General features: G+C 40.7%; 1 protein-coding gene across 1 annotated transcript; it reads left to right on the top strand.

Annotated features, from left to right (window-relative positions):
• The first annotated feature begins 663 nt into the window (after nt 1-663).
• On the top strand, nt 664-22,664 carry si:ch211-180f4.1 (uncharacterized protein LOC100144405 homolog). The gene is made up of 12 exons (XM_023262530.3): nt 664-796; nt 7,036-7,303; nt 7,587-7,688; nt 7,763-7,947; nt 8,692-8,934; nt 9,041-9,163; nt 9,556-9,678; nt 11,960-12,374; nt 14,120-14,249; nt 14,321-14,484; nt 15,365-15,523; nt 16,561-22,664. The coding sequence occupies exons 2-12, from the start codon at nt 7,097-7,099 to the stop codon at nt 17,083-17,085; spliced, it is 2,376 nt and encodes a 791-aa protein (XP_023118298.2). The 5' UTR covers nt 664-796; nt 7,036-7,096; the 3' UTR covers nt 17,086-22,664.
• The last annotated feature ends 3,297 nt before the right edge of the window (nt 22,665-25,961 follow it).

Raw genomic sequence — 25,961 nt, 5'->3', positions numbered from 1 at the left:
AAATGTCAGAACTGCATTCCATGTTTTGTGTTTTGGTGCTTTGGATTGTCAAGGAGGGAAAATGAGTTCTGATTTATTTAGTTGGAGGAGAAAATGAAATTAAACTGAATTAAATGTTTAAAACCTTGATCTATCGTCCCGTCCATCAGCTCCATAAGGTGTCAGTAACTCTGTGTTTATTTTTAATAATAATATTTGGATTTTTTACTGCAGTTTGTTCATTTTTTCCACATCTCTTGGACATGAAGTTAAACTCTCACCTTCCTGCTGTTTAAATGTTCTAGTTTTCTGTTTATTTCCTCTAAACTTGTGAAATAAAGATGAAACTTTTCCTCCAAATCTGTCTGAACTTCTTTCTTCTTCTTCTCCTCTGATGACCGCAGACCGACACCACCGAAGAAGAAGAGAAGCTGGAGCATTACGTCATGCCATCAGACCCCCCCGCCCCCTCCCTCCTCTCGCTGCAGCATCCGGCCTCTGATTGGTCCGTCGGGCGGCGGCCTGCGAGTCCCATTGGCTGCTGCGGAGTCAGCTGCGGACCTGATAGAGGACAGGAGGGAGGGATGCTCGGGATAAAAGCAGCGTGACTCGGTCCGCCTCCATCCGGATCAACGAAGCCTCGAACCGCTGAAGCTCCAGCCTCCTACCCGTCCTGGTCCTGGTCCTGGTCCCGGTCCCGTTACGGCTGGCTCTCTGCCCCGGCCTCTGTGCGGGACTCTGCCCGGCTCGGAGCGCCTGTGTCCGGCCTGCGGAGCCGCTGCGGCTCGGAGCGGCGGAGCTGCAGGCGGAGGAGAAGGTGAGGGGCTGGTCTGTCCTCCGGAGGTTCGAGGCGGATTCTCAGCAATCTGACGGGAGATTTATTATTATTATTATTATTATTATTATTATTATTATTATTATTATTATTATTATTATTATTATTATTATTATTATTATTATTAATGATTAATATGATTGAATATCAGGGAGATTAATGTTCCAACATCCTGGAGGCTGGAAGGGAAATAAAATCCTGTTTTTATAGGAAGGAAATGATGGAAAATAGAAAATAACAGACATGAAACTCATTTTAATTCATGATCATGTTCAGTATCTGGATCAGTGCAGTTAGAGTGTTTCTCTATTTTTACTTTAGTTTACTGTTTATATTTTTACTAATGTGTTAAATCTTATTGCTATTCTGCATTTATTCTCCTGTTTTCTGACCAACGTCAGGTCAAATCATTTATTTCAGGACAAATAACGATGATCTAATCTTAGATGTGACGTCTATAGTTTGTGTACACATAAAATTAACTGAAACTGATCAATTAATCACAAACAACAGTTTTGAAACAAATCAGATACAGTTGTGGATCTCTAGATTCAGACACTGATGCTAAACAAACTCAAGATAGAAGATGATGCACTCTAAACGACAACAACAACAATAATAATAAAGAAATCTGAGATGCCAAAAAAGTAAAAAATATTTCATCTATTAAATAATATTTTTGTTTTTTTGTGAAATTGTTCTCAGTTTACTGATGTATTCAAATCATTTTTATTTTAACTAATTTAAGTTTTCTTCAAAAAATGGGATTTTGTTTCACAGTTTCAGATTTTTAAGTTTATTTTTTGTTGCTCTCATGCAGCCCCGTATCATTATACTTCCACCTCCGTGCTTCACTGTCAGGACTATGTTTTCACTGTGGTTCCACTTTGTTCTAGAAGTTCTGGTGTGTTGTTGATCTTCAGATGTTCTCCTTCTTCTTCATCTGGTCAGACTGTAGTTTGGTTCATCCTCAGACGTTCATGCTGCATCTAGAAATGTCATCCGTGCTTCACTGTCAGGACTTTACCTTCATGGTCAGGTTCTCACCAAACATCTAGACTCCATCTGAGCCCAACTAATGTATCTTCATCTGACCAAAGAATGTTCTCCAGCGTCCATCAGGCTTCTTCTCATGTTCTTCATCTGGAAGCTTAGTTCTGAGCAGCAACCAGGTTTAGTTCTGGTTCTTTGTCCATAGAGGCTGATGTTCTGAAGGTTCCTTCACACTGTCTGAGCTTCACACTAACTCTGGTTTCCATGGAGAATCCCTGAACCAAGTCTGAAGCAGCTGCCGTCTGTTTTTACAGCTGGATGGAGAAAGTAGTTCCCTGTCTGTGGGGTCATTTTAGGAGCTCTGATTAGTGGTACTATGACTCCTTCTATACCTCCTGATTAGTGGAACTATGACTCCTTCTAGACCTCCTGATTAGTGGAACTATGACTCCTTCTAGACCTCCTGATTAGTGGTACTATGACTCCTTCTATACCTCCTGATTAGTGGAACTATGACTCCTTCTAGACCTCCTGATCAGTGGAACTATGACTCCTTCTAGACCTCCTGATTAGTGGAACTATGACTCCTTCTAGACCTCCTGATTAGTGGTACTATGACTCCTTCTAGACCTCCTGATTAGTGGAACTGTGACTCCTTCTAGACCTCCTGATTCCTGCTGACTCTGTGCTTCACTGGTTTTTAGTTGCTCACTGATCTTCCTGGATCTTTTCCATCTTTGTCAAGTCTCTCAGTCAGATTTTTCTCTTCCTCTGTTCAGTTGTTTTCCATGTGGAACCATGATGCAGACATAGATAGACCCAGTCCATATCAGTACCTGAACTTTCAGTTCAGTCTTTCTCTAGGATTTGTTTCTGATTGTTCATTAGGGAGGTGTTGTTCAGTCAGTTCTGGTTTTGGTTTTGTACATTTTCGTCTGTCTTTCAGACTTTAGCGCTGCAGAATTCTGGTTCTTGAGGTTTGAATTGGCTGGTTTCACTTTAGAACTTGTGATTTTTGGATCTTAGAGTCCACTTCCTGTTGACCGGATCACATGGTCTCGGTGTCTCTGACCGGCTGAAGGACGCTGAGTTCTCTCCTGGTTGCGTAACAGATTCTCGTGAATGAAAATAGGTCAGAGAGTTTCTTCTCTTCAGCTTTACATTCTCAGGGTTTCCACGGTAACGGCGACTCAGCTTCATGTTCTCAGATCATCCTGAAGGTTCCTTGGAGAACGTTCAACCGGACATGATGAAACCTGACAGACTCACAGAGATCCAGACTGAGTGTTGGTGCTGGTTTTATGTCTCTTCGCTCTTCATGGTCATTGGGTTTTTCTGTTTTGTGGTGCTGATTTGAGTAAACAGCTCTTCACCTGGTCGCTGCTGAAATGGATGAATTCTGTTCATTCGTCTGTGTAGGAATAAAAACTGAGCAGGAAAGTTGATTCTGGACAAAACAGAAACACTCAGATTCCACTCAGTAGAACCAGTGAACGTACTGGAGACTTCACTTAAAATTAATAAAATGTTCTGTTATTATTTTCCCAGAATGTGATCTTCAGTGTTCAAGTTAAAAACAACACTAAGATGGTTGATGTATTCATGAGTCTTTATCTCCTGTAGTTTTAAATGAGCTGCTGCTGGCCCCGCCCCCTTCAGGAAGAAGACTGTGATTGACAGATGAACGAGACTTTCTATCTTCTCTCTCTGAGTATCATTTTACATGGAATCTCTGTGAATTCTGTGTTTAGTGAGATTGTCAGACGATGTTATAAAATCTAAATGAAGCTACTGCTGGTTAGCATGTTAGCATGTCATCTGGGTGAGTTTCACTGTTTCGTCCTCGTTCTGCTGTCTGACAACACAAACATCTGGAGCAGCTTTATTGTAGTTCAGCTGGATTAGAATGTAGTTTAATGAGCACAGAGAGCAGGAGAGAAGCCAACAGATGCTTTTCCTGGTTTAAATTAAAGTTTAACATCTTGAAAGTCCCTCAGTGGTCCAGTTTTTACAGAGATCTGACCATCAAAGCTAGCGTTAGCCACATTTCTACTACTATCATCAAAGCTAATGTTAGCCACATTACTACTACCACCATCAAAGCTAAACTTAGCCACATTACTACTACTACCATTAAAGCTAGCATTAGCCACATTACTACTTCTACCATTAAAGCTAACATTAGTCACATTACTGTTATCGCTACTATTAAAGCTAAAATTAGCCACATTACTACTCCAACCATCAAAGCTAACATTAGCCACATTACTACTACCACCATCAAAGCTAAACTTAGCCACATTACTACTACTACCATTAAAGCTAACATCAGCCACATTACTGTTATCGCTACTATTAAAGCTAAGATTAGCCACATTACTACTCCAACCATTATAGCTAACCTTGACCACATTACTACTACCACCATCAAAGCTAACGTTAGCCACACTGCTACTACCACCATCAAAGCTAAACTTAGCCACATTACTACTCCCACCATTAAAGTTAACATTAGCCACATTGCTACTACCACTATCAAAGCTAATGTTAGCCACATTACTACTACCACTATCAAAGCTACTGTTTGCCACATTACTGCTATTACTACTATCAAAGCTAATGAAAATTTCCCTGCTGCGGGATCAATAAAGGTTTAATCTATCTATCTATCTATCTATCTACCTATCTATCTATCTATCTATCTATCTATCTATCTATCTATCTATCTATCTATCTATCTATCTATCTATCTATCTATCTATCTATCTATCTATCTATCTATCTATCTAATGTTAGCCACATTACTGTAATCACTACCATTAAAGCTAGCCCCATTATGTCTGTGTAGTTTCTCATTCATCCAGGTCATGGTTATCCAAAGTTGTTTAAATCAATCCATCTGGACTTTAAGAAGGTTCCTTGAAGACGTTTCACCTCTCATCCAAGAGGCTTCTTCAGTTCTGGTGGTGGTTGATGTTGCCTCAGCTTATAACCTCTGTAAGGTGTGGTCAGTGTTATTCACATTCCGACGACCATTGCCAAGGCCCGTCTGGCTCCTCAACGATGGTCGTTGGGAGCCAGGGAGTGACAAAGGGGGTCGTTGAAATGCGAGTTTCACCGACCCCTTGTATGCTAATGGTGGTCGTTAGCATGAGCCACCTCACCTGAGTCATTCTGCCGAGTAGTTCTTTTGGGGAGTTTTGAAAGGACCTGATTGTAAAATGGTGAAAGATGATGTCGCAGACCACCCCCCTGTTCAGATATGGCTTCTCCACTTTGAAATGGATGGCTTCTTTCAGGCCTCTCTCAAACCGTCTGTCCTCACTGTCCAAAATCTGAACATTGGTGTCCTGAAATGAGTGTCCCTCTTCCTTGAGGTGAAGGAAGACCGGCGGTCTCTTGGTTGAGAGGTGAAACGTCTTCAAGGAACCTTCTTAAAGTCCAGTTGGATTGATTGAAACAACTTTGGATTAGCCCCATTACTACTACCACAATCAAAGCTAATGTTGGCTGCATTAGCTATAAAATGTGCTCACTCTAAGGATCCTCCTATAGTTGTAGCTGATGCTAACATTATCCTACAGCATGCTAACTCTAAGGATCCTCCTATAGTTGTAACTGATGCTAACATTACCCTACAGCATGCTAACGCTAAGGTTCCTCCTGTAGTTGTAGCTGATGCTAACATTAGCCTACAGCATGCTAACTCTATGGATCCTCCTATAGTTGTAGCTGATGCCAACATCAGCCTACAGCATGCTCACTGTTGACCATCAGTAATCTGGGTGTTGTCAGTGCATGGAGACTTCGGTGTCTCAACATATGGTGAGTTTTTGGACATTTTTGAGTTTAGCAGAAGCAGCTGGAGGAAGCAGGTGGGCTGAAAGGTTCATTCTGATTGGTTACCTGGAGGTATTGTGGGGGGGGGGCTATCCAGAGCTGGAACACTATTGGCTAGCTAGATAGCAGGTGAGTCTAATTCTCAGTAGCTTGTAACCTAGTTCAGAGGGTTTAGTTACGTCATCTGAGGAAGCAGAAGGTGTTTGACTCGAGGTTCAATGTTTTTCGGTTGTTTTGAGTCTGGAATTATATTGTGTCCACGTTTTTCTGGAGTGTTTTTATTTAAATTTGCAGTTTATTTGAGAATCTGCTCCTGAAACAGATTTTTTTTAACGGTTACAATGTTTGTTTATCTGTGCATCTTTTCTGTTTTCATTCTATTGTTCCTTAATAGCATGATAATTACATGTGTGTTATCTTATCTCATGTAAGTACAAACGCCTGTGTGTGTCTGATTTAATTATCCTCCAATCACAGCCAGCGCTCAGGACAGTTAACGAGGCGCTCGCTACTCGTTAAATAATTAAAATCACCTCATCAATATTCCATCTGCAGAGCAGCAGGAGGAGGAGAGGAGTTCAGACGGACCTCCTCACAAACACACTCAGCTTCCCATGATGCTCTAGGAGAATCCCCACTCTCATGTTGTGGTTTGAGGTCACGTGCACGCTCCCAGTGGACTCGTGCACGCTCCTTCAGGTTCAAACAGCAGGTGGAGGATTATTAATGTCTGATGTGCCAGATGTTTGCAGCCTCACATCTGTCTGACGACACACACACACACACACACACACACGCACACACACACACGCACACACACACATGCACACACACACACACACACACACACACACACACACACACACACGTACACACTCTGACTGTCAGGATGTGGGACACTGTCAGAGGCAGCCGGCCAATCAGAGAGCAGCTCAGAGGTCACTCCCGCCCCTCTGTTTTGCCATGTCATTTCCTGGCTGGTTGCCATGGCACCAGAGGCAAGGTGTCCCCGTTTCCAACCCCACTGTATGTGTGGGGGGGGATCTGTCTGGTCACATTAACACTTTAACACAGTGAACATCAGAGCAGGTTATTTTTAGGTGATGTCCTCATAGTGATGGAAACTGTGTGTGTGTGTGTGTGTGTGTGTGTGTGTGTGTGTGTGTGTGTGTGTGTGTGTGTGTGTGTGTGTGTGTGTGTGTGTGTGTGTGTGTGTGTGTGTGTGTGTGTGTGTGTGTGTGTGTTGTCAGACTAATTGCTGCTGCTGTTGATGGTTGCTACAACATGAGTTTGACACAGTTAGCCCTAATGAGCTGTGTGTGTTCTTCTGAGGAGATGCTAAATGCTAAGCTAGGCTAGGCTAAAGGCTAAACACTTCCTCCTCTCAGTGTTTGTGTAGATGCGCCGACCGTCCACCTTCTGGAGGAAGTTGGCTTGGCCCGGTGCATCATGGGATCTGCGGTCTTCTCCATGCTCTTCCTCATCTCCCTGGTGACGGTGTGTCCTGCAGGTGGCACTGTGCTGTGTCCTCTGCAGTGTGTGTGTGAGACGCGACCCTGGTACACTCCTCAGTCAGTGTATCACCAGGCAAGGACGGTCGACTGCAACGAGCTGCACCTGCAGAGAGTCCCGGCAAACATCTCCGCTGACACGCAGGTAACGCTGACATCACACGCTGACATCACACACTGACATCACACACTGACACCACACACTGACATCACAAACTGATATCACATGCTGACATCACACAGGTAACGCTGACATCACACAGGTAGCGCTGACATCACATGCTGACATCATTGTGGTCATCCTCTACTTTTTGACAATAAAATAGATATTACTGATTTCTTGGTTTCTTTCTGAAACATGTAAATATGTTGTAAATATGTTGTAAGCGTGTTGTAAATGTAAATGTGTTTCTTGTCCTGTGTTTCAGCTGCTGTTGCTGCAGAGCAACAACATCTCCTCCATCACCACTGAGCTGCAGAGTCTGACCAACCTGACAGAGCTCGACCTGTCTCAGAACCACTTCACTCAGGTAACTAACCTGCACTCCGACGCCCCATAAACACTGTTTCTGTTCCGGTTCTACTGGTTTCTGTCTCCGTCCAGGTGAGCTCCATGGGTCTGTCCTCTCTGGGCCGCCTGGTCACTCTGTACCTGGAGGAGAACCACATCGAGGAGCTGGAGGACTTCAGCCTGAGGAACCTGTCCAGTCTGGAGGAGCTCTACATCAACCACAACCACATCTCCTCCATCGGACCCAAAGCCTTCGCTGGCCTCACCAACCTGCTGAGGTAACCACAGCTTCTTCTTCTTCTTTTCCTCATAAAAGACCACTAGAACCACCCAAAAGACCGTCAGAGCTTATAACTTCCCAAAGGACCATTAAACCCGCCTAACGGAGCTCTAGAACCCTAAAATCACAAAGACAACAATGGTGTCACTTGAACCTCAGATAAAGGACCATCTGAAGGACATTTAGAACTTTTTAAAGTACAAAGTGAACCATGAAACTCTCCAAGACACCCAGAACCTCTTCAGTGACCACAAAAACAACCCATGGAACCTTAAGAACCTCTCCAGTGACCACAAAACTACGTAAAGGGATCACTAGGACCTCACAGGCACCACCAGAACTAGAACTTTTTAAAGCACAAATCCACTTAATTTCCCCCTAGAACCCAATCAAGTACCACAAATATCCCAAAGGAATCACTAGAGTCTCCATTAAAGGACCACGAGAACCATGTAAGGGATCCATTCAACCTCCTGTGAGGAACCTTAGACCCTGTTCAGTGAACCAGATTCTCCCAGTGGCCATCAAAACTACCTAGAGGACCTCCAGAACCATTTAAACTCAATTTTGACAGCTAGAACCCTTTGATCCACCTCAGTGACCACAAGAACCTCTTCATTAAGCGCAAGAACCACCTGACAGATGACTAGAACCTTAGAATTACCTTCATTTCTTTTGTTTCTCAATGTTCTGCTCATTTCATGTCTCTGAATGACTTCCTGCCCTGTGTCCGGTCTTGTAGGCTCCACCTCAACTCCAACCATCTTGTGGCCATCGACAGTCGCTGGTTCGAGTCCCTGCCATCCCTGGAGATCCTGATGATTGGAGAGAACCCCATCCTGGGTTTGGAGGAGAAGAACTTCCTGCCCCTATCCCGCCTCCACAGCCTGGTCCTGGCTGGGATGGGTCTGGCCTCCGTCCCATCTGCCGCCTTCCTGGGCCTCGACTACCTGGAGAGCCTCTCCTTCTATGACAACCGGCTCAGGTGCCGTCGCAGTTTCATTTTTATTTGTAGAAGTTCAGAGAGTAAAGCATTGAGTCCAGCAGTCTGTAATCTGGACAATGTGGACAAACCACTGTCCTCCTTGCAGGTCTGTTCCCAGGGACGCTCTGAGCGTGCTCCCAAACCTCAAGTTCCTGGACCTGAACAGGAACCCAATCAGTCGAGTCCAGCAGGGAGATTTCCAGAACCTTCAACACCTGGAGGAGCTCAGGTCAGTCTGACTGCAAAATCCATAATCCTAGTCCGAGTCCCTGATGTTTGGTCTGTCTGAAATTGAGTTTAACGCAGCTGCTATTTACAGTTCCTGTCTCTGCCTCTAGAGGACACTGTTGTGTAGTTCCTGTCTCTGCCTCTAAAGGACAGTGTTCTGCAGTTCCTGTCTCGACCTGTAGAGGACAATGTTCTGTAGTTCCTGTCTCTGCCTGTAGAGGGCAGTGTTCTGCAGTTCCTGTCTCTGCCTCTAGAGGACAGTTTTCTGTAGTTCCTGTCTCTGCCTCTAGAGGACAGTGTTCTGTAGTTCCTGTCCGGCCTGTAGAGGGCAGTGTTCTGGTACCTCCCTGTCTCACAGTCAGTGTTTTGAGGTTGTCTTCTGTTTGGCTTCAGTCTGAACAACATGGAGGAGCTGCTGATGGTGGAGCGAGCAGCTTTCCAGAACCTTCCAGAAATCGCCAAACTGGAGCTCTGCAACAACCCAAAGTTGTCGTACATCGACCCGCAGGCCTTCAGGTGACTTTCTGAGCTGATTTATGCTTTTCTGTTTCTGTTAATGAGAAAATAGATTCATAAACTGCGTTACAACCCAGAAGTCCAAGGCTGGACCAGGTTCTACCAAAAGCAGCAGATAGACACCGTCTACCCGTGATTAGCAAAGATTTAAGGAAGATCAGTTCAACAGAACACCAAAAGCAAACTTTTCCTTGGAGCTGACTAGTTTAGACTACCTATCAACAACATAACCACTAAACCAAAAACCTAACCGCTCTAACCAAACTGAAGTACCAGAAGCACCCCTAAACTAAAACTATCAATGATTTCCTGATTTGAAATGTTCAACCATCCGAGTGTCCCTGTCTAAGACTTTACCTCCAAATAAACACATCTAGTTCCTGTAACGAGATTCCCAGCCGAACCACACCGGGACAAGATCAACTCCTCACTAAACAGCTGTTTAAGACTTTTAAAGCCAGAAGAGCCGTTTGATTGGAGGCTGTAGTCGGGTCTTATCCAATCCAGTTCCAGCTCTGGAGAGGGTAGGCGGGACAACGGAGGCTGGTACAATCAGTCAGGATGAGGTACGAAGCTGTTCACAAGTTATTGTCAGGAAAGGTGGAGAGGGAGAACAACGGCTCGCTGGTGAGGGCTGACAGCAGATTCAGAGCAAAGACATTAACCTAAAGACATTAATCAAACACAGAGACTAAAAACTGGAAAGAGACGCACAAAATGACCAAAATGGGATGCAAAAGGCCCTAAATAGTGTGTGAAATGACCATAAAGAGGCACAGAATTTGTATATATGGCCACAAAACAACCAAAGTTTGGCATGAAATAACACAGAGACAAAGAGCAACAGCTTGTGTGTTAAAGTGTTTTGTGTACCCGTCCGTCCACCACGTCCTCCAGATGCTGGTGAAGAGTGACAGCAAGATCAGGTTTTAAGACACAAAATTACCAAATGAGGCACAACAACTAAATGACCAAAAGAAGACATGAAATGGCCACAAAATTTGAAAAACGAATGCAAGATGATAAAAATACACAAAGTGACTGTAAAGGGACATAAAATAAGACATTAACCGACCACAGAGGGGCACTAAAAATTGGAAAGAGACACATGAAATGACCATAATGAAATGAAAGAGGCCCAAAATAATATGCAAAATGACCACAAAGAGACAAAAATGACTACACAGGGACACAAAATGACCAAAATTTGAAATGAAATGAAATGACACCAAGAGACACATAGAACGTGGTTGAACAACAGCGTTGTGTTGACCCGTCTGTCCACCCTGTTCTCCTGAAGCTGGTGAAGGCTGACAGCAGGCTCAGATACAAAACTACCAAATGAGGCACGACAACAAAGAGACAATAAGTGACCAAAATAAGACGTAAAATGGCCTCAAAATTTGACAGATGAATGCAAAATGACAAAGATACACAAAGGGACGAAAATGAGACATTAACCAAGCACAAAGAGACATTAAAAATTGGAAAGAGACATAATACAACCAAAACTAGATGCAAAACGACCACAAGGAGACAAAAAAATGAGTATATAGGGACACAAAACAACCAAAACCTGGCATGAAATGACACCAAGAGACACATAAAACCTGGTTGAACAACAGCGTTTTGTTGACCCGTCCATCCACCCTGTCCTCCTGAACCCTCCTTAACCCTCGTGTCATCCTGCGGGTCAAATTGACCCGGTTTAAAGTTTGAAAATGTGGAAAAAATATATATTTTCACAGTGAAACTTCTGATGTCCACATTTTCAACATTTTTGGGAAATCTTTGAACAATTTTTGGTGGAAAAAAAGAAATGTTAAAAATGTTTATTGAAGAACATTCACATAAAAATCAACCAAAATCCAGCAAATTTCGCTGGATTTTAGTTGATTTTTATGTGAATGTTCTTAAAGAAAATATTAGAAGTTTTACTGATATATATGTAATCACTAGATATTTTCAGGATTTTTTGGAGAAGATTTTTACTTATTTTTTTGAAAATAATTACACGAATTTTCTTGCCAAATTTGGGGGATTTTTTAAAAATAAAACTTTTAAGGACTTATTGGAATTTTCTTCCTGAAGGTTTTGCAAGTTTTCAGAAATTTGGGGAATTTTTTTGCTGATTTTTTGGATATTTTTCAGATAAAAAACAATATTTTTTTGGTGGCCATAAATGAAGACAACAGGAGGGTTAAATCAGGATCTAGTTAACGTTGCGTCTCGTCCTTTAATCAGGATCTATCTGTTGCTAACGTTTTGTCTCATCCCTCAGCGACCTGTCGTCCCTCCGGACCCTCCTCCTCCACAGTAACCAGCTGAGCCTGCTGTCGGGGGACATCCTGTCCTCGCTGTCCTCCCTGGAGGAGGTGTCTCTGCACTCCAACCCGCTGCGCTGCGACTGCCTGTCTTCCTGGGGACCTCACCTGGGCAACCAGTCGCACCTGAAGCTGCTCGAGGCCCCCATCACCCTCTGCTCCTCCCCGCCGCACCTGATTGGCCGGGAGCTGCAGGAAGTGGTGGCAGCCGGCTGGGGAGGGGGCGGGGCCAACAGCTGCCTGCCCCACATCTCCCCCCACGCCTTCCCCCCCGCCATGAACGTCAGCGCCGGGCAGCCAATCACGCTGGAGTGCTGGGCAGATGCAGACCCCGTCCCCCAGTTCTATTGGGTGACGCCTAACGGAGACAAGGTGGGCGGAGCCACGAGTCTGTGATGCACTCTGATACTTAAAGACACACAACAACTGTAAACAAACAAACAGCAACTGTAAACAAACAAACAACTGTAAACAGACACGCAACAACTGTACACAAACAACTGTAAGCGGACACACAGCAACTGTAAACAAACAAACAACAACTGTAAACAAATCAACAACTACTGTAAACAAATCAGCAACTGTAAACAAACACATAACATCTGTAAACAAACACTTAACAACTGTAAACAAAACCAGAATGGCTAAAATGAACATGAATGGATCCGTCCATCCACCCCGTCCTCCTCCTGCTGACTGGGACCTCTAGATGGCGACGTCACTGAAACGTGATGTTTTAAACTCCTGAAGCTCAACTGTAAAATCTTTGCTGCTTGAGGAACCCTGAGAATCTGAACTCATGATCATTTTATTTTTATAAGCAGCCTAAAAATAAAAGAAGAAATAAAAAATAAAATGCTGCAAACTGAGACTGAATACTCGTTTTCATTAAAGACTAAAACTGTACTTCTTCATTTTTAAAAGGGTCATATTTTTATTAGATTTTAGGGAATTTCATCCACTTGAAAAGATAATAGAAATTAAAATAGATTTAAATAAATAAGTAACATGAATAAAATTAAATTAAATAAAGTGAAATAAATATAAAAATCAAACATGTTTAAGATTTGAACAAATATAAATGTAAATATTTTCAAAATTATATGAAATAAATATAAAAATAAAAAACATTAAAGTAAAATAAAATAAATATAAATATATATATTAAAATACAAACAAATAAGTAAAGAATTTAAAATCATATATACAAATATTAAATTGAATAAATACAAGCTTAAAAATAGAAAAATAAAATCAAAAAAATAAATACATTGAAATAGATAGATAGATGCTTTCAAATAAAATAATAAATATTATATGTAAATGTCATGCAAATTAAATATAAAAATTTAAAATGAAACAAAATAGAAACACCCTTAAATAAATATGAAAATTTTTAAAAACATACATGTATGTATATATCCATCCATCCATTATCTATACACCGCTTAATCCTCACTAGGGTCATGGGGGGGCTGGAGTCTATCCCAGCTGACTCAGGTGAAGGCAGGGGACACCCTAGACAGGTCACCAGTCTGTCACAGGGCTACATATAGAGACAAACAATCACTCTCACATTCACACCTACGGGCAATTTAGAATGATCAATTAACCTCAGCATATTTTTGGACTGTGGGAGGAAGCCGGAGTACCCGGAGAAAACCCACGCATGCACAGGGAGAACATGCAAACTCCATGCAGAAAGATCCCGGGAAAGCCGGGACACGAACCAGGGATCTTCTTGCTGCAAGGCGAAAGTGCTAACCACTACGCCACTGTGCAGCCCATGTATGTATATGTATATATATATATATAAATATATATATATATATATATATATATATATATATATATATATATATATATATATATATATATATATATATATATATATATATATATATACACATGTATATATATGTAGTTTTTTTATATATATATATATATATATATATATATATATACATACATGTATATATATGTAGTTTTTTATATATATATATATTTATAATATATATATATATATATAATAGTTTAGTGCAATAGAGATAAATAAAGTACACCTTTAAAGATGCATCACAGACTGATTGTCGTTGTGAATATTCCTACCTGCTCAGGTGAGTTCAGAGGCGATGACTGCACCAATCATCTCGGAGGAGGGGCGTGGCCTGAGCTGGAGGAAAAGGAAGCACCGAGTGTCTGAACCTGGAGCTCTGGTCATCGAACACGCCGAGCCGTCGGACGCAGGTCAGTCTGAGTCTCATGCACCTGAAGCTCCTGTTGACTCCGCCTCGCTGACACCTGTCCGTCTCCCTCAGGTGTGTACACCTGTGTGGCCTGGAACGCCGAGGGAGCCGACACCAAGAGCGTCTCCGTGTCCGTGGACTCTGAGGGGGGCTGGAGGGGCGACGAGCCCAGCAGAGAGCAGCTGTGGCCGGGCAACACGTCCAGCGCTGCAGCCTCCCTGGTGGTTCTGGCCAAGGTTCCTGCTGACAGTTATTATTTATAAAAACACATGTTTACTTTCATCTCCTGTTGTACTACATAAATACATGTTAGGAGTATTATTATTAAATTATTATTGTTATTAATATTAAGATAATAAACTATCTACCAGGATGACTTATATTTATTTTTATGTTTTAATTATTGTATATATTTTTTACTTGGTAAAAAAGAAAACCAAAAAAGTATAAATTATGATAACTACTATTTATAATAATTCATCATTATTTTTATTATTATAACGATGAAATATAATTATAATAATTAATTATAATCTTGAAAGACACCTAAATGATAATAATTATTTTAACCTATAATTATAATTTATAATAATTGATAATTATTTTTATTATTATTATAAAGGTGAAATATAATTCTAATAATTAAATATAAATAAGTACTTATAATCTTGAAAGACAACTAAATAATAATGATTATTATTACCATTATTATATTTTTTGCATAGTCAGTCTGGTTGTTTGCAATTTTTATATTTAGTTTTTTGGGGCTTATAAAAATTACACGTTTTTATTTTTAAAATAAAATATTAACATTAATTAATTAATTTATATATTAAATATTAATTATATATTTTTTTAAAACACAATGTTGTTTAGTTTTGTTTTATTTTTATTATGGCCAACTACGTATCTGAATATTAGTCAAATATTTAATATAAAAAAATAACTGTTAAATTCAAATTTTTGTGGAATATATATTGTTTTTTTTAAATAACCGTAATATTTTATCTTATAATTTTTATCCAGATGGTTGCGGGTGATTCGTGTTCTGGTTCTTCATCTACAGTAACTTCTTCCAGTAATTCTCTATTTCTGGTTCTGGTTCTGGTTCTTCAGGTGGTTCACGCCCAGTCGGTGGTTCTGGAGTGGAGGTTGTATCCCAGCAGAGGAGCCTCGTCTGTGGGTCAGGCCCAGCAGGACGTCCCCGTCCCTCTGCCCCACTGGACCAGCGCCACCATCTACATCGACAACCCGACCATCAGCTACACGGCAAAGGTACCGCTAGTCAACCACCGCTGGACCTCCAGGTCCCACGAGTTCTGACTCAACACAACTCCAGTTTAAGTTTAACTTGGTTTAACACAACCTTTAATCCTCTGACGTTCGTTTAGTCCCTCACAGGTCGGGTCGTCACAACAAGTCAAACCAAGTCCAGTCAGGTCGATTCCGGTTAACGACAGCGAGTCAAATAGAGTCGAGTCGAGTCGAGTTAAGAAAAGTCAAATCAGGTCAAATTGGGTCAGGTTCAGCCAAGTTAACTCAAGTCAGCAGAAAAATAGCCGAGTAAATCGAGTCACGTCAAATCAAGTTATATCTAGTCAACTTGACGCAACTGGAATTAAGTCAAGTCAAGTTGAGTCAAGTCATTGAGGCTCAGGCAGGTAGGTCCAAGTCAGTTTAAGTTAAATAATGTCGAGTGACATCGAATCTAAGTGAGTTAGGCTGATCCTAAAACAAGTCAAGTCAGATCAAGTCGAGTTATCTGGAGTCGAGTTAATAAGGTCCAAGAAAATGTGTCCAAGTCAAGTTAAATAAGATCAGTTTGGATCAGGTAGAGTCGAGTCACACGGAATCAGTCATTCGAGTCAGATCAAGTCAAGTTAGGGTGACTCAAATGGAATTAAGTCGAGCCAAATCGAGTCAGATCCAGTTGAGTCAAGTCGATTTAAAGTTAGGCTCAGGAAAGTGGATCCATGCCAGTTTAAGTTAAGTCATGTCGAGTCACTTATTAAACTGAGGTCGAGTGGATCGAGTCACGTCGATGAAACAGAGTCCAGTGGAGTTGAGTCAGTCTAAAACAAGTCAGGGTCAACACGGTGGTGGCAGCATCATGATGTGAAGCAGAAGTTCAGGCAAGTAGATCCAAGTCTGTTAAAATCGAGTCTCTCAGTGACTCAGGCTGACCTTGAAACAAGTCAAGTAAATGGAGTCAGACCAAGTCGAGTCTGAACTGACCTGTTTTCCCCTCCAGCATTGATCTTCCAGTTGAAGCTCAGGTGTGTTCAGGTTTTACTTCCTTCTTGTCTCTGCAGGTTCCTGTTGACGTTCAGGAGTACAATGTGACTCACCTGCTTCCTGCCACCCAATACCATGTCTGCCTGACCATCTCCTCCACCCCCACCTCCTCCTTTAGCTCCTCCCCCTCCCCCATCCCCTCCTCCTCCTCGACCCTCCCCCCGGCGCCAGTCCACACTTCCTGTCTGAACGTCACCACCAAGGACTCAGGCTTCTCGGTGGAGCTGGTGGCGTCGCGGCGCAGCAGCGTGGCGCTGGCGGCTGTCATGGGCTCCATGTTCGCCCTGTCCATCATGGCACTGCTGGTGGTCTACATGGGCCGCCGCATCCAGCAGCACAAGTCCTGTGGACACTCACTGAAGAAGTACATGCAGCACGCCACGTCCATCCCATTGAACGAGCTGTACCCACCGCTCATCACACTGTGGGAGAGCGAGGCCGAGAAGGACAAGGACAACCAGGAGGACGAGCAGGAGGGCGGCGACAGAGGGGCGGAGCCTGGGGGCGGCCAGATCGACACCACCAAGACCTACATGTGGTAGCCGGGGGGGGGGATGGGGCGGAGCCACAGGATGGACCAATCAGCTGCTTCCTTCATGTTTCAGCCCATAAACAACAAACACGGCTGCTCATCAGTTTCAGTTATTGATCCGACTGATCTCCAGCATTCAAACTCCGCTGCTGCCTTCAACTCTTCAGTCCTTTATTCTTTGAAAATTTACTTCAAGTAATTTAATTTATTCAGCTTTATTGTCAAACACATAAAACTTCCTGAAACACAAAGCAAATGATAAATTAACAAGAAAATGAAGAAAAAGTCTATTTTTTAAATTGAGCAAAATCTGTCTGTGATGTTTTCAGGAAAGTTATCTCTTTTATGTAAATTAATTTTTCTACAGAAACCGAATTTGTCCATTTTGTTTGTAAATATGTATAAATATAGACACTGAAATTTCAAAAAACCTCCTATAGGAGAAATTCTTCATCTCAATAAGATGTTCCTCTATTAATGAACATCTCAAACACTACTGTTTCAAAAATGGGAGCCACTTCAATGTAGTTTTTATCAATGGAGAATGTAAAATAAGTCATCTTATAGCACCACGTGACGACGTAGTCATCCGCTCTGCTCACCAGCTAGTTCCACATAACCAGTTCTGATGTAACCATGAAACAGCATGCGTCGTAAACCGAAGACCCCCTATTACTGGCACCATTTTCCAGCATAATGCACACTTCGAGTATCGTAGATCATCTGTAGTTCCTGGTTGTTCCACCAGATGGAGCCTCTTCCTGTTTAATGCTGTAGAGACCAGAGGAGGCGTCACTCAGACCACAGTTAATGTTAAAGCAGAGAGCATTGTGGGAGTTTAGCAGCAACGGGCTCCATGACAAAGACTTCTGTGAGGTTAATGACCTCCAACCAGAGCTGATGTGAGAATGTTCTTCCTACACCATCTTTTAGTTGTAGGAGCTTCAGGAGAAACCAGCTGGACTTCTCTGAATGATGTTTCAGACGTCTTCCAGAGAACTCCGGTTGGATTCTACTGGTTTCACCATGACAAAGACTTCACAGGAGGTTAATGACCTCCAACCATGTCATCTACACTACTGTTCAAAAGTTAGGGGTCATTTAGAAATGTCCTTATTTTTGAAAGAAAAGCATTTTCTTTCAATGGAGAATGTAAACAAAGTTGTCTTATAGCACCACATGATGACGTATTCGTCCGCTCCACTCGCCAGCTAGTTCCACGTAACCAGTTCTGACATAACGATGAAATGGCATGCGTCGTAAACCGAGGACCGCCTGTTACTGGCACCATTTTCTGACATAATGTACACGTCAGGTATCATAGGTTAGCTGTAGTTCCTGGTTGTTCCACCAGGTGGAGCCCCTTCCTGTTTAATGCTGTAGAGACCAGAGGCGGCATCAGCTAGGAACAGGCACCATGACAGAGTTCATGGACTTCTAAAGACGTTAATGACCTCCAACCAGAACTGATGGGAGAATGTTCTTCCTACACCACCTTTTAGTTGTAGGAGCTTTCACCATGATCACCAGGACCTGGATGAGTTTAGCAGCAATGGGCACCATGACAAAGACTTCTGTGGAGGTTAATGCCCTCCAACCATGTCATATACTCCACCGTTCCAAAGTTTGGGGTCACTTAGAAATATCTTTATTTTTGAAAGAAAAGCCTTTTTTTTCCCATGAAGATAACATGAAATGAATAATAAATCCAGTGTAGACGTTGTTAATGTGGTAAATGACTATTCTAGCTGGAAACAGCTGATTTTTAATGGAATATCTCCATAGGGGTACAGAGGAACATTTCCAGCAACCATCACTCCTGTGTTCTCGGGCCTGGGAGAGTGTCTCAGAAACTTAGAACCAGGAACCAGAGGTTACCGAGAACTTGATGAAAGACCCTGTACCCCTCTCACTTTACTGCAAGGTCCTTCAGTTATTTCAAGGAACTATAGAACCCTCTGGTATCCCAAAGAGCCACATGGTGGATGTTTAGAACCTCCTGAAACCCTGAAAATTCCCCCAAAGTCTAATGCTACATTGTGTTAGCTAGTGATGTTGAAAGGCTAATTGATGATTGGAAAACCCTTGTGCAATAAAAATGTGAGTTTTCATGGAAAACATGAAATTGTCTGCGTGACCCCAGACTTTTGAGCAGTAGTTTACGTATAAATATAGAAACTAAATTTCAAAAAAGCTCCTAAAGAAGAGATTCTTAATCCCAACAAGACTTTCCTCCATATGTATAAATATATATGAATATAAACCGACTTCAGCGTCACTGTCGTGTTTGAATCTCAAACTTGTGTCTAAATTAGCAAAAATATGTTTAACTCTGCAGGTTTCTGGAAGGACGCCGTGTTTCTTACAAGAAATATATTTAATAGAGAAAATAAATCCGATCATTCACTTTTTCTCTTTATCTGCTTCATACTTTTATTAAACCAAACACTGAATGTTTTTAGTGTTTCCTCTCCTGGATGGAAACAGCTGCTGCTCTCATATTTCGTTTTTTTTGGGCTGAAACATGAAAAAGCAGCTTTAAGTTTCTGTTCTGAGCAGCTTCTTCTGTCCAAACGGACAAACAGACGGATGGAAATGTCGCCGATCGGCTGCTTCAGACGATTCTTCCTCCAGATGTTTCCACCTCCGTCTATGGGACTGTTAATAAACCACATTATTGTAATTTAGTTCATGTTTGAACACGACCACAGCACCGACACTCAGCACAGAACCAGGAGGATTTACTGTCCAGGAGGTCCAAGGTCCAGAAGTCACCAGAACCCCTCAGAGAACGGAAACGAAGTTGAAACATCAGCAGCAGATTAACCAAACTCATTAAATTCTGTGTTAAAGTTGTTTTGTCGACCATTAACTGCAGGTCAGCGTAGCTCTCATGTTACTTAATAGATGTGCTTCTCTCAGGATATTTCTGAGTTTTAGTTCCAGAACTTTCTGAGTGATTCTTCGTCTTCTAAAAATTCGATTTTATAGTTTTAAACTGATGAAGCTCAGAGTCTTTAGGAGGAGCTCAGGGTGGATGGAGACCATCGACAAAAACACTTGGTGGTTTTAGTTAAATCAAAATCAATCTCACTGGCTGCGTTTCCGTACTTTTATTTTGAAGTCTGATATTTGATTAAAGGAATCAACTAAATTTGAAAAAACTTCCTCAGATTCGTTTCTTTAGACGTAGTTTTCAAGGTTTTCTCTAAAAAGATTTAATGAGCTTCACCTTCTCTGCTTAACAAACATTTTCTTCTTCTTCTTTGAGTGTTTTTTTAGCGTTTGGCAAACAGCTGGTTTTGTTGATGTCCAGCGACGTGTAGCGTAGCGCCACCTTCAGATGAAGCCATTAACGTAACACAGACAAATTCACTTTTACAGATCTGTTTTTCAAGTTTGCTTCAAATTTGCAAACGTTGCTGCAAGATCATTCAATTTTCCTGACATAAAAGATGTTCTAATTAACAACCCTTTTGTTTTTATTAGAATCTGATCGCAATCTATCAAAGCTAAGCCCTGCCCCTTCCTGTGTTGCACTTCTTTTATCGTAAGTATATTTAAATAGATGTTTAAACCTGAAAATTTCCAAAGAAATGAGACAAAACTATAAAACATAACAAGTCTTTTATAAAAACCAGCGTTTATGTCTAAAACATGGAGTGTTCCAAAATGAAAAATATTCCCATATTTTAAAACAATGATATTTTAGTTTTACTTGAAGAACCAAATAATCAAATTGTTAATCTGTGCTCAAAGATTGGACTTCAATTTATTTCTTATTTCAACACATCCACGTGAAGCATGGCGGTGGCATCATTATGATATGAAGCACAGTGGTGGCAGCATCATGTAGTGAAGCACGGTAGAGGCAGTTTCATGGTGTGAAGATGAATGACTTTAACAGAAATAAACTGCTGGAATTCAAACAGGAAGTCCCAAATAGAAATAAAACGTTGATAAAAACCGAAACTAAACCTGATTTTTAGGAGTTTATTTTTTTTCCTTTACTGCCGTTAAGCTGCAGCTTCCACTGTTTCCTGCAGAAGTTCTGATGACTTCTGGACCTTTAACCTCCTCAGGCTTCACTGCTTCCCTCCTGGATTTTATTATTCAACACTGAGGAACTTTATCGACACTCTGCACAAACACTACGGGACTGTTTTCTATGGGTGCTGCTGCTGCATGTCTTTGCACTTCATGTTTAGGACTGTTGGAACCAGACGACCTGCAAACTGCTGCAGCCCAAACCTGAAAACACAGAAACTCTTATTTAACCCAAGAAAAAACGTAGAAAGGTCCCAGAGCTGGGCAGAAATCAGACAAAATCAACTGAAAAAGTAAAAACCAGAAGTAGGGCTTAATTTTTATTTAACGTTTTTCATCAACAAATGAAAACTAAATGTTAAAAATGGAAGACGGAACTTTCATCACATTTATTTTAGAGTTTAAAGAGTTTTTTCCTAGTGTTAAAAGAAAATGCATTTTCATAACTGTCCAAAATATTCTTGGTGTCTCAGTATATTTTAGTTTTTTCTCAATTTCTGAAACACAAAATCATATTTCATAACATAGCAAGTCGTAATTAATAATTCTGAATCAAAAATTCTAATTTTTTAAATGTAAATCAGAAATATTCAAACTATCATCAAAGTTAGTTATGAAAATTTACCTTAAAAATGTAAAATAATCGATGATTTCTGTTGTGAAATGTAGAGAAACTGAGACTTGAAGACATTTTTGTGGTAAAAATGTGGTAAAAATTTTTAATTCTTAATATTCTAGTTGCTCTAATTTAACAGGTTAAAGTCAAAATCCCCAAAATCCGGTTTAAATTCCAAGATATTAAATCTGGATTTTATTTTGGTAACTGAATCTGAGCTGTTTGATATTTCTAAAACTCTCATTTTTGATTCTGAATGATTTTTTTCATTATAATTTTGATGAAATGCATCATAAATGTGGTAAAGTATGATTAAAACCATCAAACATACTGAACCAGCATCCTGAGAGAACTCTGTACGGTTTCAGACGTCCAGATTGATTCTTTGTGTTTCGGTTTTCAGTTTCTTCGCTCCACAGTTTGCAGGTTTTCGTCGTTTCCGGACTTTTAGCCAAATATTTCCTCAAACCGTCGTCAACCAAAACTCTTCAGGAACAAACTGTTTAAAGAACTCTCACTGTAAATACGTTCTGTCAACGTTTGCTGCTGGAACGTTCCGGGTTCTCTGGTTGTTTTAAACCGTTCCAGGTTTAGAGGCTGAATGAGAATTTAAAAAGTGTAAATGTGAAAACGGCGAAGCCTCAGCGGCGCCTCCTGGTGGCCAACAACAAGCAGAACCAGAGACTGAACAGCTGAACTCAGTAATATGCAGGGTATTTTGTATAAAGTGTATGGCTCTATATTTGAAGAACTGCTCATGTTATTATTATTATTATTATTATTATTATTATTATTATTATTATTATTATTATTATTATTATTATTATTATTATTATTATTATTATTATTATTATTACTCTGAACTGGACACTGAGCACCGACTGTACCTGAAGCTGTGTCAGATTATATAAAACACTTTGTCACTCCACAGACTCCTGTCTTCTCACTACCTCTTCTCACGCTGCACTGTGATTGGCTGCACACTAGCGGTGAAGTCACAGACCCCACAGGTGTTGAGTTCAGTCTGAAACATGGTTTTATTTCCTCAGAATCTGCCACACTTAATGCTCAAAATATGAATTATGAGCCCAAATAACGATGTATGTTCTATTAGGATCATTTCATCTAAAACCAACTAAATCTGAACAAAGTTCTCCCTAGAACCATCTGGTTCTTCATCTGCAGGAACATTATCAATGATTAGAGTTCTACCTTCATAGTGGGAATATTTCCAGAGTTCCAGGTCCTTGAAGTCCATAGAGGAGAACGTCCCCTGTAGAAAGTTCTAGAGTAGACCTACTCTAGAACTTTCTACAGGAAGTTCAAGAGGTAGAAAACTCTAGAAAGTTCTAGAGTAGACCTAATACCAGAAACACTCAAACTCACTGCAGAGAGACACGAAATCACCACAAAGAGATGAAATACCACCAAGAAACGATGAAAAACCTCAAGAGAAACATACAAAATTACCACAAAGACAGTTGGAATTACCATATAGACACACAATTACCACATAAAGATGAAAAATCACAACAGAAACACACATCAAATAACTCACAAAATGCTCAGACTACCTCAAACTGATCCAAACTGTCTGGATTTATTTCTAGAAAAACTCAAAATGTTACCAGAATGACCAAAACTTCAACCAAATGACCTCAAACACCGACACTAAACACCTAGAAACTTTTCCAGAACTTGAAATTTGAGCCCTTGAAGACTCAGATTCCACCCTTTCATCCTCTGCTCTTCTTTGTCCTCCACCCTATGGTCCTGCCTCTTCTAGAACAATCTATCCACTGCAGTCATCTCCATCCTTCCTGTAACATCTACCTCCATCTGTCCTTCTGTATCCCTGCCCTGGATTCCAAACCAGCCCATCACTTCCTCATCACCTCTGTTGGTCCATTGAATCTGCACCAATCATCACTCTCTAACTTCTGGAGATCTTCTGCATCACTTCATCAGACTCCCTGCAGAACTTCTCCTTCTCTTCCATCTCACATCCTTCCTGTGGAGTAAAACCACCAACAACACTGAACACCTCCAGTTTCAGACTCATCACTGTATCTTACACACTTTTTACCTCTGGAACATTCCTAACAAACTCCTCCTTAAAGATAACTCCTACTCCATTCCTCTTCCTATCCATGCCGTGACCCAGCAGTTGAACCGTGCTCCTAAACATCTAGCCCTGCTGCTTTTCTACCTGATCTCCTGAACACACAGAACATCCACCGTCCTGCTCTCCTTCTTCAACCATCGGTAGCCCTGTTTCCATCGGCTGATCCGGTCTGGAAGTCATAGGGTTGATTCGCATATTTGTTTTTTACTTTGTCAGATTTTCACTAAAGATTATCGAGTTCACAGTAACAATAATATTTTAACATCTACGATACTTTAATTCTACTTGAATTTAAAGGTTTATTTAGTCAAAAATACTTCTTTCTCTCCACCTATTTACAGTTTTAACAGTTTATTCCACTTCTCTTTGTGTATTTTTGTGCCTTTTGTGTTTGTTTTGTGTCTCTTGTGGTTGTTTTGTGTGTTTTCGTGTCTCTTTGTGGTTGTTTTGTGTGTCTTTTTGTTTCTTTAATTGTTTTAAAGGTTTATTCCATGGAAATGCTGATGTTTAAGTGTTTATTTTGCCACTTTATCTATGAAAAATTTATGCACATTAGTAAATATTTAGTGACACAGCTGGGCTGCACAGTGGTGTAGTGGTTAGCACTTTTGCCTTGCAGCAAGAAGGTCCCCGGTTCGCGTCCCGGCTTTCCCGGGATCTTTCTGCATGGAGTTTGCATGTTCTCCCTGTGCATGCGTGGGTTTTCTCCGGGTACTCCGGCTTCCTCCCACAGTCCAAAAATATGCTGAGGTTAATTGATTATTCTAAATTGCCCGTAGGTGTGAATGTGAGAGTGCTTGTTTGTCTCTGTATGTAGCCCTGTGACAGACTGGTGACCTGTCTAGGGTGTCCCCTGCCTTCACCTGAGTCAGCTGGGATAGACTCCAGCCCCCCCATGACCCTAGTGAGGATTAAGCGGTGTATAGATAATGGATGGATGGATGGATAGTGACACAGTTCCTCATTTGATTATTAGAGGCTACTATTCCAGAAAACATGCAATAAAAAAATGACTGTCTGAATGTAAGAGGCCATCAGAGTGAATATCTGTCAGTTCACCTGCAGTGTTTGGCCTTTAATCCTCAGAAAACTCCTCAGACTCTGGCTGACAGTCTCATGTTTAGTCTCATGTTGTTTATAATTTTCCCATCTAATGTCCGGCTCTCTGCTCTGACTGCTGGGCCTCGATTTGTCCACACGGTGGCGCTGTGATGACAGTAAACTGCTTTGGTTTCATTGTCTGAGGATCAGAAATCATCGGAACTGCAGCTTCTCCTCCTTCAGGTTGAGCAGCAGAACTCGGAGCCTCTTTGTTCTCCATCACAGCATTCTTTCCTGCCGTTGCTAGGCAACAGGGAGCCGACCTTACGTAACAGCCGCTGTTGATGGACGCCGCTGTGAAAACTTTATTGCTCTGTTGTTCCATTCAACGGGGTGACGTCACCGTTTATCGACAAACATAAAGCAAATGTAAGCAAAAAAAAAGTTATTATTTTAATTCATAACAGTACGGAAAATATTCTTTATTTTATTTAATTCATCGATAGATAAATAAATAAAAATTATTTTATATACATATGTGTGGAATAAAATACATCTCTGGTGAATAAAAGATGCATTTATTCTGAATATAATTTATAAAAATAATGTTTAGGATTTCGAAATAAAGTTTATTGACAATAAAGGCGCTTTTTAAGATAGACATCTTTATAAACATACATGTATTTTTAAAATATTAAACAGTATAAACTTAACTTTATTACACTATTTTGTATAATAAATCTAAAATATGCATAATAATTGAGGTAATATAGAGAATATAATAATAGAAACAAAGGCGCAATTAACAGATATAAATATATAAAATAGAAACTTACATGATGTTATTTTCTTTTTACATTTCTGAATATAATTTATAAAAACAACGTTTGGGATTTTATCATCACAATTATGTAAAATAATGTTTATTGAGAATAAATTTGCTTTTTAAGATACACACATTTAAAAACATACATGTATTTTAAAATATTAGTTTTTTTTCTCATAAAGTCTATAAACTTAACTTTATTACACTATTTTGTATTATAAATATCTAATA

Source organism: Amphiprion ocellaris, chromosome 8, assembly GCF_022539595.1.
Source record: "Amphiprion ocellaris isolate individual 3 ecotype Okinawa chromosome 8, ASM2253959v1, whole genome shotgun sequence".
NCBI classification, from domain to species: Eukaryota; Metazoa; Chordata; class Actinopteri; family Pomacentridae; genus Amphiprion; species Amphiprion ocellaris.
Note: the sequence above shows the minus strand (reverse complement) of the source record. Positions and strands in the feature narration are given on the sequence as shown.